Source organism: Mauremys mutica, chromosome 1 (assembly GCF_020497125.1).
Source record: "Mauremys mutica isolate MM-2020 ecotype Southern chromosome 1, ASM2049712v1, whole genome shotgun sequence".
Lineage (NCBI taxonomy): Eukaryota > Metazoa > Chordata > Testudines > Geoemydidae > Mauremys > Mauremys mutica.
In genome coordinates this window covers 262,523,360-262,537,352 of record NC_059072.1, presented here as the reverse complement: position 1 = coordinate 262,537,352, position 13,993 = coordinate 262,523,360, and the positions used below count along the sequence as shown (strand labels likewise).

General features: G+C 44.3%; 1 protein-coding gene across 1 annotated transcript in view; it reads left to right on the top strand.

The window, feature by feature from the left end:
* Positions 1-8,390: 8,390 nt before the first annotated feature.
* Positions 8,391-13,993, top strand: part of LOC123358585 (DNA excision repair protein ERCC-5-like) — a 68,804-nt gene continuing 63,201 nt past the window's right edge. Inside the window, exons 1-5 of the mRNA XM_045000965.1 lie at positions 8,391-8,982; positions 10,393-10,519; positions 11,818-11,913; positions 12,008-12,112; positions 13,031-13,125. Of these exons, the coding sequence (XP_044856900.1) occupies positions 8,502-8,982; positions 10,393-10,519; positions 11,818-11,913; positions 12,008-12,112; positions 13,031-13,125 (904 nt within the window). The 5' untranslated portion in view covers positions 8,391-8,501. The remainder of the gene's footprint in view (positions 8,983-10,392; positions 10,520-11,817; positions 11,914-12,007; positions 12,113-13,030; positions 13,126-13,993) is intronic.

The following is a 13,993-nucleotide window of genomic DNA, read 5'->3' as shown; positions in this document are numbered from 1 at the left end:
TCCTGGTGTCAGGATTAAATGGCTGTTTGCATGATTGCTGCCAGATTTTTAGAGGACCTTTATCAGAAACTTAGATGCCTAAGTATTTTAGGTACCTACATGATTAGGAGATAGTCAAGCAGGGTTATTGCAGGTCTAAATATTGGATTTAGGCATCAAAAGCGGCAATTAGGTGCCTAAATCCCTTTGAGGCTCCAGCTCTTAGGTTCTGTGTTTGTGTGGGTCTTTCAAACAGCAACAGGGTAGGAAATAAACAGTTTTAAAATAGGAAAATATTATTGTAAAAAAAATGGCAGAAGCTGGCATAGTACCTGTAACTACTTTAAACTATTTTTTCCAAGTTGATTGTAATTTAATTATCGCATGCATATTTCTTCCTGAAATCTTAAAGCTGATTAACTTTTATTGACCTGTGATGATAATTACATGTTTAATAGTGACTTGGAAGAAACACTGAAGATTCAGCAACACTGGTTGGTATAGTAATTGTTATTTACCCTAGCCTCAGCGTATTCCTAAAATATGCATTGTAACAGATTTGTTTGGTTCAGTTCTTTATTGGTGAAGTGATTCAAATACACACACTCAATACCCAGATAACAACTGTAAAAAGAAACAAATATTTTACTTAGCCACTCACAAACACCAGCTTCCTCTGGGCCCTGGGGATGTTCAATCTCCCACTCTGCCCTAGGCCCAACCCCCACCCAACCCCTTCCCCCTCCAGCACACCATGGAACAGCTGATTGAAGTGGGTGGAAGGTGCTGGGAAGGAAGGGGAGAAGTTGATCAGTGGGACTGCTGGCAGATAGGGGCTCTGGGGATGGGGAGAGCTCGCTGCCAGTGGGTGCTAAGCACCTGCTAATTTTTTTCTGTGGGTGATCCATCCCTGGAGCACCCATGGAGTCAGCACCTAAACTACTTGAAATTATACACACATTAGGATCCTGACCTGATTAGGACTCATAACTAGCATATCCATATTTTCAGCACCCCACCTTGTAAACTCCAGAGTTCAGAAGGCTAAACAGGGAAAGAAATCAGCTCTTGTCAGGTTTAATTTACATAAATAATGATGCCCTCATGCTTTTCTGTATAATGTTTTATTGTATTGTTAAGAGTTTGTGGTCTGTTTTTGGAAATGATGTTATTTCATATGTACAGGTACATATATTTATGAAAGTGCGGAGAAATTTGGAAAGGGATAGCCTGGGGAACATGAGCCACCCTGAACTGAGCTGTATTACACTCTGGTAGGGTAGAGAATCCAAAACATCCCTCTGGATTTAGGTCAGGTGTTTTGTTTTGCCTACATAGAAATGCTGAGCTCTGTGTTATCTAGTGTTGATGCTGGGTCTGTGGTACTAGTCTGGGTGGCTATAAGATATAGGAGGAGTTAGATTGAAGAAGACAGGATTCTAGTGCCTGCTTAAATACTAGTAGGCCTATCTGAATTCATGGGTGAGGTTACAGGTAGTTGAGGATTGTAGTGTACGCTCTCTGGGTCTTCAATAAGCTGAGTTATGTAAGAGTGAGGGGGCTTATCATGTTCCTCACTTTATGGGTTTGATCATTATGGAAAGGTAACAAGGGTATTTAGGTTTTACATTTGTGAAATGGGGCAGGAGTGGGGGGAGAGAAGGTTTTAGACGGGCTTGGGTCACACATCTTATTTATTTTAGAAAGGGACCCTAGATGTATTACTGAAACCAGCCCTGGTTACTTGGCCCTGCACAAAAGGACGGCAACTCTATTAATCTGTATACATTGCTGAAGGTGGTAGGAAAAATAGAGTTATCCTGACAACACCAAGCATTGACACTTTATTCTTTGTTTGTTTTTCCTATCCCCAATAACAGTATCTACAATAACCCCACCAAGAAATGTTCCTTTATTGGAAATACATATACACTTTTGTTCTTTTAACTATATTTTATCATTACTTTTGTGTTGAAACACAAAATACACAGTAAACTAAATCTCCAAGAAGGGGTCCTTATTTCATAGATTTTTTTTATGTTATTGTGAATAGGTTTGTGTAAAAACACAGAGAATAAGTTATATTGAGAAGGATTTCAAGACCAATATCACGGCCACACAGTTAAATTGTGTCCTATGTTCTTAAAAACTCACACACCAGGGTTTCAGCCAACCACTTGCAAGAGTCAAGAGGGATTTTGGGGCTGGGAGAGCTGTTATCTCCTTCCCCTGAAGCATCAGGAATGGCCGCAGCTAGAGACAGGGCCAGGGCTCTGAATTCTCTCCCACGGGTGCTAGGCTGGGTGGTTCTTGCTCATATGGGTCAGGGTCTAGCTGAGCGCCCTGCTCCTGGGGCAGTTATGCGGGATTTTGCGGCAGTCTCTGTTTTCCCCATAGAATTTCTGGCCGCCGCTAGGCGCCGCTGGACTCTGCAGAGCCCAGCTCGCAGGCAGCGCCGCGCTCAGCCTGGCTGGGCTGGAGGCCGCTCGCTCTTTGAGCCTCCTTCTGCCGGGGACAGGAGCGGGCCTGGGGGACCCGGCCAGCTCGGGCGAAGGGTGAGGCAGGGCGGGGGCGCGGGCGCGTTCGCACCACGCTGCGTGGCCCTGGCGGGACTGAAAAGAAGCTGGGGGGTGGGGCTGGTGCCTGGGCCGGGGGCTGCCCCACGGCTGGGGGCGCTGGTGTCTGGGGGCTGCCCTGCAGCTGGGCTCTGGGGGGGGGCCGCTGGTGTCTGGGGGCTGCCCCGTGGCTGGGGGCTGCCCTGCAGCTGGGCTCTGGGGGGGCTGGGGGCTGCCCCGTGGCTGGGGGCTGCCCTGCAGCTGGGCTCTGGGGGGGGCCGCTGGTGTTTGGGGGCTGCCCTGCAGCTGGGCTCTGGGGGGGGGCGCTGGTGTTTGGGAGCTGCCCTGCAGCTGGGCTCTGGGGGGGGCTGGGGGCTGCCCTGCAGCTGGGCTCTGGGGGGGCTGGGGGCTGCCCCGTGGCTGGGTTCTGTGGGGAGGGGGGGCGCTGGTGTCTGGGGGGGACTGGGCCGGGGGCTGCCCTGTAGCTGGGGGGTGGGGCTGGGCTCTGGCGGGAGGGGGGGCGCTGGTGTCTGGGCCGGGGGCTGCCCTGTAGATGGGGGTGGGGCTGGGCTCTGGCGGGAGGGGGGGCGCTGGTGTCTGGGCCGGGGGCTGCCCTGTAACTGGGGGGTGGGGCTGGGCTCTGGCGGGAGGGGGGGGCGCTGGTGTCTGGGCCGGGGGCTGCCCTGTAACTGGGGGGTGGGGCTGGGCTCTGGCGGGAGGGGTGTGTGGGTGTCTGGACCAGAAGGTGCCCCGTGGCTGGGCTCTGGGGGGCAGGGGGTGTAGGGTCAGGAAGGAATTTCCCTCCCCCCCCCCCCCGATCACATTGACAGAGGCCTTAGAGGTTTTTTTGCCTTGTGCAGTGTGTGGGTGCAGGTCACTTGACAGGATTACCTAGGTCAGCGGTTCTCAAACTGTGGGTCAGGGCCCCGTTTTAATGGGGTCGCCAGGACTGGCTTAGACTTACCGGGACCTGGGCCGAAGCCAGAGCCCAAGAACTTCAACCCTGCGCGGTGAGGCTCAGGCTGGGCTTCAGCTTTGTTCCCCCCAGGCGGTGGGGCTTTGGCTCCCCCCATGTGGGGCAGCAGGGCTCGGGGCAGGCTCAGGCTTCGGCCCCCCCCTCCTGGGGTTGTGTAGTAATTTTTATTGTCAGAAGGGGGTCACGGTGCAATGAAGTTTGAGAACCCCTGACCTAGGTATACCTCACTTAACAATTTCCCTGTTATTGGCTATTGCAGGGGCCTCGGGCAGGGATGCACCTCATTCCCCCGCAGTCTCTTGTGCCTATGGCACATAACAGTCTAGTCTCCTGTGAGCTGTAATACTTTAGTCTAATTTCAGTTGTTGGGTTTAGTGTGTGAGAGTGCTGGTGGCGTGTGATATATAGGTCAGACTAGATGATCTGGTGGTCCTTTCTGGCCTTACTCTCTCTGACTCTACAGAGTAAAATATTCCCCCCTACTTTTTACTGCTTGGACAGAGATCCACAGAGGTTACTGAGCTTCTCGCCCCACTTGTGTGGGAGATGTGGGCTATCTGTTCATGGATCTACAGAGCACAATCTGGTACAGTCTGTCAGTGCCAAACTAATTTCTAAAATAAGCTTAAATCATTTAATCTATTTTTAGGTCTGTTTGGCTAAGCCAGTACTATTGCTATCCTAATGATAGTAATTTGGCTCAAAGAAAAATGCTTTGGAAGCAAAATTGTTGCATAATTGCCTCCAAGGCTGCTGGCCAACAATGGTTCTACAAGCCTTCCAAAGAGTGAAACCTGGGAAGATGCTCTCCGTTCTAAGATGTACATTACCCTTGGAAGCAGTCACATAAAATTCTGGCTTTGGTGTTGGACCTCTCCTTTTCCTACCACCCCCTTTTCCAAGTTGCAAACCTGACTGGACCACTGGACACTTGAGAACTCAGTGAGTTTGCGTACCTATCACCATCACCAAGGGCCACAAAAACCCTCTAGTTTGAGGACCCATTCTATGCAGCATAGTCCCCTTTCCACTGTTTGAAGTGCCTCTATGGAAAGGGACTGCTCTATTTAAGGGTTATAAAGCTTAATTATGCAATTTTATAATTTGTAGTATTAAACTTTATATGTTAGAATCTCATAGCTTTTAGCTTCTTCTTTGTTTTCTTTTTAAATATCAAAAACGTCCAGAGTCTCAGATGGGCAGCTTTTTGAATATATTGTGATAAGTCACAATAAATAAATATATTTATATTTAATATTTATGTGATGGTAGTGGCTAGAGGCCCCACTCAAGATTGCCATATGAGTCTCTCGATGTTACTGTTTCAGCTAAATTTGAAAACAAGTTAGCTGTCGTGAAGCTGGTGGGAGAAAACATTAGTATTAGGACAGAGCACCATGTAGCGTGGGCTGGGGTAACCGTACGGAAACAGCTTTGTTACATCAACCCTAGCAGCCGATCTGTTCTCATCAGCTGCCAAGGGGAACCCCATGGCAGACAGCCACTGTCTGCAATAGCAGTGCTAACCCCAAAGGTTCAAAAATCATGAGTAAGAGTCACCAAAAATCACAAGATTGGCTTTAAAACCATGAGATTATTTTAAAATAATAGATTTGGTGTTCTTTTTATTTGTCTTCTGCTTTTTTAGGTGTTAGGTGCACTGGGGTCATATTTTGAAGCTTTCTCTACCACCACAAGGGCTAGAATAATAGGCGCCGACTCTGGGTGCTCAGCACTCACCAATGACCTTGCTGATCAGCTCCTCCCCCTCCCAGTGCCTCCTGCCTGCCATGATCAGCTGTTCAGCAGTGGGCAAGAGGCGCTGTGGGGGGGAGGGGGCACCCTTGAGGGAGGGGGCAAAACAGGGTGGGAAGAGACAGAGCCAGGGAGGGAAGATGTAAGGCCTTGGGGAAAGGGGTAGAATGGAGGCAGAGGGGCAGAGCAGGGGTTGATCACCCCCAGAGAAATGACAAAGTCGACACCCGTGGCTAGAATGTACTTTTCCTTTAAGAATGAAGGCTGAACTCATCACATATTCACTTGACTCCAGAAGCTGGAGCTTTAAGGAAAACAATAATTACCATGAGATACAGGACAAAATCATGCGTGTCGATAACACTACAATAGAGGATTTTCTAATTGCAGGGAGACCCTAGGAGTCCATGTGTAGCTGTGCTGGTTTCCAGCCTCTCACCGTGGAGGGGCTGCCTGCTCCATGGTGACAGCCAGGGCACTGTGACTTGCCCAATCCCTTGAGTGCTTCCTTTAATCTGCCTCAGTTCTCCATCCCAGCAGCCCGCCAGTCTCCCCCCCCCCCCAAGATCCCCCACACCCACTAACATCCCAGAGTTTGTCCTGACCCCCACCCAGACCGGTGCAGCTGAGACTTACATGCATGTCGCACTCCACATGGATGGGGGGGCCACCCCCCCATATTGGGCCACCCATGGCCTGGGTGGAGCCACAACACCGTAACAGCTCCTGGGTGTAGGGTGAGAGGATCCCACCACCACGGGCCCAGCCCTTGCGCAGCCTTCACCAGCATGGCACCCATCAGTCCTCCCTACAAGTCCCCCCACCCATCAGTCCTCCTCACAAGCTCTGCCCACCACACCTCTGCCACACTCTCATTGAACAACTGTCCATCCCTCTCTTCCCGCACCGAGGTGCTGTGGGAGCGCTGGGCAATACCATTGGTAGGGGAAGAGGGGCAGAGATGCATGCTCTGTTTCAGTCCTCATGCAATTTCCACCCTGCTCACTGTCATGAACAATCCAGGGGCTATGGGAGGTCGTTGCCGTCTGAGTTCCCCTCTCCTTTGCCCGGTCACCCCGTCCTCTGGTGAGGTTTGGTATCGTCCAGGCAGCTATGCTGAGTAGAAAGGGGGTATGGGTGAGTTGGAGCTTGAAGCCCCCACCCCCCACTCTGTTTCCGGTGTGATCACATCCCAGCTGCTGCCGATCGAGAGACATAGGAGCCACCATGCAGGTAATGACCTGGGGCCTTCAGTGCCCACATCCTGGGGGGAAGGCGAGAGGCCGGGGAGGCCTCCCCATGTGCCACGTCCTGAGGAGAAGTGGAGTGGGGTGGGTCTGTTGCAGCTTGTGGTGGCCACTGCCCTTTGGGCAGGGCGGGCTGTGGCAGCCGCTTGCTCCTCTCAGCCTGGCCAATGAGCGGTGAAATCCTGCCCTCTGCTGGGGCTGCTCTGGCTCCTCCCACCAGAACATTAACTCTGGAACCTACTGACTATGGCATGAGCTCCTGATCCAGCCCCATGTGTGGGCGGGGCATTCATGATGTGAAGATCCGCTGCTATCTTTGGGCCTGGGACAGACACTATGGAGGGTTGTAATGCTGTTGCTGCCCGTTGCATACAAATGTGTGTGCAATGTTCCCATGCGCATGGTGCTGGCCAATAAAAGGTCATTAGAGCCTTCTAGTGAAGGAGGGTTCACTCTGCTCAATGGTTCCTGATACCATCTTAGGTACAAACCACTGTAGTTCCAGCTGCCTTAGGAAATGGTGTGTGGATGTGTACCGGGGTGTGGTTGTAACAACTTGGCTGTGCCTTGTCTCAGTGTAATTTATGGTGATATTAGAGGGACCTGCCAATGCAGAGCCCTTTGCAGGATTGGGACCTGAAATGGTAGCAAATACACACGTTCATTTTACCAGTGTCGACAGGACCTCTATGTCTACTGCAAATTGAAACCCCCATAGCTACAGCCTTGTTCAGTGTTGTCTACCATGCATAGTACAAAGTATTGTATTGGAGAGGGGTTATGGTTTATTGGCTAAGTATAGATACTAGAAGTCAGCATTGCCAGGTTCTGTTTCTAGTTCTTGGACAAATCGCTTACCTCTTCTGTGAGACAAGGTGACTCAGGTAATATCTTTTTTATTGGACCAACTTCTGTGGGACAGCAAACACCACCCAGAGCTCTTCTTCAGTTCTGGGAAAGGTACGTGGATCGTCATAGCTAAATGCAAGGTGGAAGATGCTAAATGCATCTTGTCTCTCTAATATCCTGGGACTGATGCAGCTACAACAATGCGTATTAACTCTTCTGTGTGTGTTTCTTCATATTTGTTATCCATGTTGCAGTGGTATGGATGATTTCAAGGATGCCATCACCTTGATTTTAAAACTTTAATTAAAAGTAGCTTTTAATAGTACACTTGCCTCATTTTTTTGTGTGTATAAAACAAACATGCACATGCACACAAAACCAAACCCCAAACCTTTTCTTCCCCTGTTGCTATGTGAAAGACCCACACAAACAAAAGGGAAGACTGAGTGACTATACAGGGAAGACAGTGACTCATTGTACACAAGTGATGGTAAATACACAAACTGAAAAGGAAATGTTTCTGTTCTAGTTACAATAAATCTGATAGCAAAACTAGGTAAGATTTTCAGTGAGAAGTGTGTGTCTTTTTTAGTTGATATCCCTTTAATTCAGTAATGATTGGAAAATGCTTTGATTACTGTTACAAATGTTTGTGGTAGAAATAATAAACTGCAGTGTTCATGCATATGCCAATTTTCTCTGTGGAAAAACTATTTACTTTTTTATCCTAAATTGTTTTTTAAAAAATGACTTATTGAGGGTTGACTCAGTATGCTGTCAGCACAGAGTATGCTGTTGGCACTTTGCAAATAATGAAAGCTCTCTATAGAGCAGCATCCTAGCAGTACTTAGAGAAAGCAAATGTTTAGACAGCAATGTAGAGCATTCTATATTCTGAAATACCCTGAAATGTATTGCAACTCTCATTGTTTGCAATTTTTAAAATAAAAGCCTTTGTTTAAAGTTTGTATATAGCTCGTTTATCAGCTGAGGTGTGCTGTGGTAACAGTTGTCTTTCCCTTCTTGCAGGTAACTCATCGGTAGCTTGCAAATCTGCAGGCAATGATGTAGGCTGAATTTTTATTTAAAAAAAAATTGCTGAGCACTTCTTAGCTAGACAGAACTTTTTAGTATCATTCAATGCCTAACATTGCAGAAGGTGAAAGGGAGAATGGTTCTGGACACAAAGAAAACAGACCTGAAAAAAAATCTCCAGAAGCTACTATTCATAATGATGTAAAGCCATATTGCACTTCAGATGCATCCGCTGCGTCACTGAGTCCTACTGGAGATGGGCATTATCCATGGGGATGTCCTGTGACTCACACCCGAGAAAAAATTTATACTATCTGTTCAGACTATGCTTTTTTAAACCAAGTAACGTCTGTTCGTAAAAGTCCAAGTACTACAGTTAGTGCCTGCCTACCAGATAGTGCTGCCTTAAATGTTGGAAATAATACACCTAACTTCATTGGCATTCAAAGTGGAACTTCTGAGATAATCTACAATGAAGACACTAACTTGGAAAATTTATCTAGTAGTCTTGGAAAGCTTCCACTGGCATGGGAAATTGACAAATCAGAGTTCAATGGAGTGACCCCAAATCTGAAAAACAGAGCAGGTAAGACGTTACAGCACTGCAGCATTCAGAAAAATGCTGCGTGAGTGACATGGAGGGCCAGTGCAAGACCCTCCCCCTCTTACATTGTGCATTGGAACTACGTAGATGAACACACACTATCTGTGTGTTGTAGAAATGGTCTTTGTGCTGGCCCCACAGATGCTGGTCTTGGGGGCTTGGATAGGAGTGAGTCAGGCCAGGGGAGTAGTGGCTGCAGTGTTCCCAACCTCATGGCTCTTGCTTCCTTACTCTACCTTTTGCTTTCCTGTAGAACCCAGTAATTGTTTGATATGGCATATGTTTTCAAGCTGTGTAGAAATAATACAAGGAGAAAGTCAAAATTTCCCAAACAGTGTTCAAATATTTTGAATTGTGTATGTATATGATGTTAAAGAAACTGTGTTTTCCACTGTTTTGTGTTCCTCTTGTTTCTGATTTTAATGGTTTATTGACCTTGCATATGCACACAACTGATTTTTATATCTGGCCTATAATCACTGTGTATGCCTAGAGCCATTGCTTTAGATTTTTCTTATGAGTTGGCTGACCAGTCAAGGTCTAATTTAGCTTAACGATTGCAAAACAGACTTTGCAACTCTTAAATACTTTTTAAAGATATAAAATGCTATTGGCTTTGTCTTCGTGTATTCATATAGTGCTCTTTTGAAAGATAAGATGTATGGATAATGTGTATTTTACAAGTATTTTTCAATTCTGCTAAAATATATAACAGTATATTTCACTGTGGTTCAGAAATCTGTAGTCGCAAAACATGATTGAAAATATTCCCTCTCAACTGTTTTTATTCGTCTTCCTGTACAGTGACTTGCAATAAGGGAAAGTTCCTGGGGATATATTTCCCCTCTGCATGCCGCTAGGCACGCCTGTCTCCAGCACTAACAACCACGCTTTCTAACTGAAGATGTTGCTTATGCAGATTAGCAGATATATCCATCTAATCGCATTATATGTATAATGTGAGGCTATTGTCAGTGGTCTGCTCTCCCTCTAGTGCACCAGGCTGGCTCTGGAGAAGTCATGGAAGGCCACCAATTACTGGGATGGCTTGGGTGAGAGAGGCTCACAATGTTTGTGGAGGCCATTCAGTATGACCGCCTTTTTAATCCATTCAGTAGGTGATTATAGAGAATAGAAATATTCTTCAGTAAAATGAGCTATTGTGTAAAAGGCATATGCCAGTTTACTGGTTCTTTCCAAAGCTGTTGGCAGTCCCAGTTCACAAGCTAACTTTTCCTTCCAATGGAAATAATCACAGTACACCTCTATCCATGCAGCATATTGTCTTTTTGTTAGAAGTACATTGAATGCCTTCTGGTAAGGGCATTATAATGGAAATATTTAGCTTGTATATTAAGCATTCATTAACTGCTTCTAAAATTTATCCTGCAGGAAACATGAAGAAACAAGTAACAAAGAAAAAATCTTTGGACAAAAAAAGCAAACAATACAGGGAGTGTTCTCAACATTCCACTGTTGAAGAAATAAAGCAGCGGAAAGTGCTCGACCTCAGAAGATGGTAGTATTTAAAAGTCATAATTAAGATTACCGTAGTATGCAGAGCTTGTTTGTAAATGTTGTTGCTGGCTGTCTTATTTTAAATTTTAATGTGTAATAGTTTTTTTTAAATAGTTGGATAGAAGAGTATATGGGATCTGTTAAACATAGAGTTAGTGAACTAGACCTGATACTACAAGGGGATCTGGATCTTGTGAACATAAGAATGGCCATACTGGGTCAGACCAAAGATCCATCTAGCCCAGTATCCTGTCTTCCGACAGTGGCCAGTGCCAGGTCCCCTAGAGGGAATGAACAGAACAGGTAATCAAGTAATCCATTCCTTCACTCATTCCCAGCTTCTGGCAAACAGAGGCTAGGGACATCATCCCTGCTGATCCTTATTGTTGTAAATGATGGCACACAGTATCTTACCATTTCCTACATATTTGGAAATTTCTACTTTCAACAAAGAACAAAAAAGTTGTGGGTGAATTTGGTACTAATAAAAAGTGAGAGCCCATTAGCATGAGCAGGCAATGTGTAAATTTACTCACATACAAGTGTAGCTTATTCTGACTTTCTGCCCTTCTTTTGTGGTCGGGGCTACTTAAGCAAAATCTCTCAGTCAGACAGAACTGAGAATATACTACAGAATGTTCACTAAGAACTGCATTGAAGCCACTAAACTAATTTTAACCCATCAGAAGGTTTCTGTGGCATGGGAAATAAAGGTTAGGATAGGGAATCTGTGACCTAAAGTCATCTCCATTGGTAAAGTTCCAAAGAGTTGCAATTTAGTAAGGAATTGCAGAATTAGAAAGCTATTGACTTGAAAGGCTAGCTGGCTAAGGTATTGTTATTGGGATACATGTAATCTTTTCCACAAGATCATGAATGTAGACATGACTTATTTCAGTTCTGCACCCAAATTATTTCTATGGTTAGTAGGCCCTTGTGAATTAAGTTGGTGGTCTCAGCACAGATCTTGATGGAGTGGGATCCACATCACCACCTAATTTTAGAAATGTTAAGAAAATGAATGTGTGAGAGATTTGTGCTTGTGAAATATGCCAGATTTCCACTTTATTTACTTTTCCTGGGTGAAGTCCCATGAAAGAGAAATTGGCATATTTACTTCAGATTTTTTAAATTCATATATGCAGGTTGAGACTTACCAGTGACTTATTTTAAAAGGAAGTTGAGACAAAATACTTTGTTTTTTTTAAAACGCTATTTGACTTTTGGGTAAATTGTCACAAATGAAAGTGCAGCAAGATGCATATATCTAAATAAAGAAAATTTTCTCTTTCTTCTCAGGTACTGTATTAGCCGACCACAATATAAGACTTCCTGTGGAATTTCCTCTCTAGTATCTTGCTGGAATTACTTATATAGCACACTGGGAGCTGGAAAGTACGTCATTTCTATTCCATTTCAAGGAACCTAAAATGGCTATCAAAATACTTTATTAATTATACTTAATTATGATTATCAATTTCATTTTCAGCCTACCACCTATTACTCAAGAAGAAGCCTTGCATATTTTGGGCTTTCAACCCCCATTTGAGGAAATTAGGTTTGGTCCCTTTACAGGAAATACAACTTTAATGAGGTACAATTTGTTTTCTTGAAGCAACTGAAATGCTAATGTATAGAATAATTTTCTAATACTAAAAATAATTAGATTGTCACTCTTAAAACAGCAATAATATACTCTGACTAACTCACTGTGTTTTATTTGAGCTTTCTGAAAGCATCATGAACAATTAAACAAACCTTAAGGGTTCTGACAATAGAGCCCAGAGTCTGTTCTTAATAGCTTTTTTCCTGAGCTGTTTTTGCTTCCTACTATTTTTATATGCTTCTACACTGATTGCTCTAGTGACTAGAGACTGAAGTTATGTTTTCATTGCATTACCACTGCCTGTGCTGTGAGCCTGCACTGGAAGGGTGACATAGGGTACCCAAATGCTAACATGGGGGGAAAGCACTTTTCCCCCCTTTTTTTTAAATCCATAGTTCACCTTTCTCTTTAGAAGTACATCTGTCTCCATGTCAGTTCTCCATATCCTTTCAGTCCTTTGCCTCTTATAAGATATTACTAAATATATCAAATGCCATGATAGTTTTATGTGCAGACCTATTTAGGGATTGGAGTGAGACCTCTAATTAGCTGTACCTGAGAATAAGAACTTTGTTCATTATAGATCTGTGTGGGATTTGAACTGGTAAGATAAAGGTGAAAAAGCTATGTATCCATTACCAGAATTCTGGCCCTTCCAGCTCCTTGTGATGAATTATTTACTACTTGTACTACTATAGCACCTAGCAACCCTAACTGAGACCAGGCCATTGTTGTGCAAAGTACTGCATAAACTCATTAGAAGATTGTCCTTGCCCCAATGAGTTTATATTCTAAATCACTAAAGGAGGAAAAGGTGGCCAAAAAAAAGTATAAATATTAAGAATTATTTTGCTTCGGTGTTTGTTAAAATACCAAAATCTTTAAAACAAGTCTTATTGTTTTCAGGTGGTTTAGACAGATTAATGATCATTTCCATGTAAAAGGCTGTTCATATGTTCTATATAAACCTCATGGGAAGAACAAGACAGCTGGAGAAACTGGTAAGTAGCTAATCTTAAACACTAATTTAGTATATAAATTGGAAAGCTGTAGTTGTAAAATGTTTTAGGATCAAGAGAACAATTTGTGTAACTAAAGTCCCAACGTATGCAGTTACACCCAGAACAACAAATGGCTCTAGGGTGACCAGACAGCAAATGTGAAAAACCGGGAAAGGGGGTGGGACGTAATAGAAGTCTATATAAGAAAAAGACCCAAAAATTGGGACTGTCCCTATAAAATCAGGACATCTGGTCACCCTAAATGGCTCTGAGCTGCATAGCTTTTCTAACCTTCCTTTCCCCGCCCTTCTCTCTCTTACTCAAATTTTCCTTCTTTTAACTAAAATAATATACCTTTTGTGTAATTATTGTGAAATAGCTGCACTCCTGAGGTGCTAGAGGCCTTTGGGTTCCCAGCCTGTATCTGGCTGCTCTCTCAAGATGCGCATTTATCATAACAGCATATCCCACCAACTGGTATGTTTTAACACTTGGAATTCTTTATACAAAATTTTCCTTGAAATAATCATAATTGGCTAATCAACAAATTTGATTGGAAATACTTGCAGCATGTGTGAAGTAGGTAAGTGATAACTTTACTACATGAGTCTATAATGGTCTTCTAACCCATAAATACTAATACATATATCAAACTTCAGATGTTGAATTGAAAGCAGTATGTCTGTTTGGGCAGAATGCCCACCAACATTAATTAATTCTACAGTTGGTGCTATCCTACCAGTAATAATACAGTAGCTGAACAGCATTGTTCAGCTACTGTATCTTCCTTTCTGAATGTATAAGCCTCTAACTGAAGATTAGTCTGCATATAAAAATATAACTGAACCTTTAAAAAACGTTTTAGGTA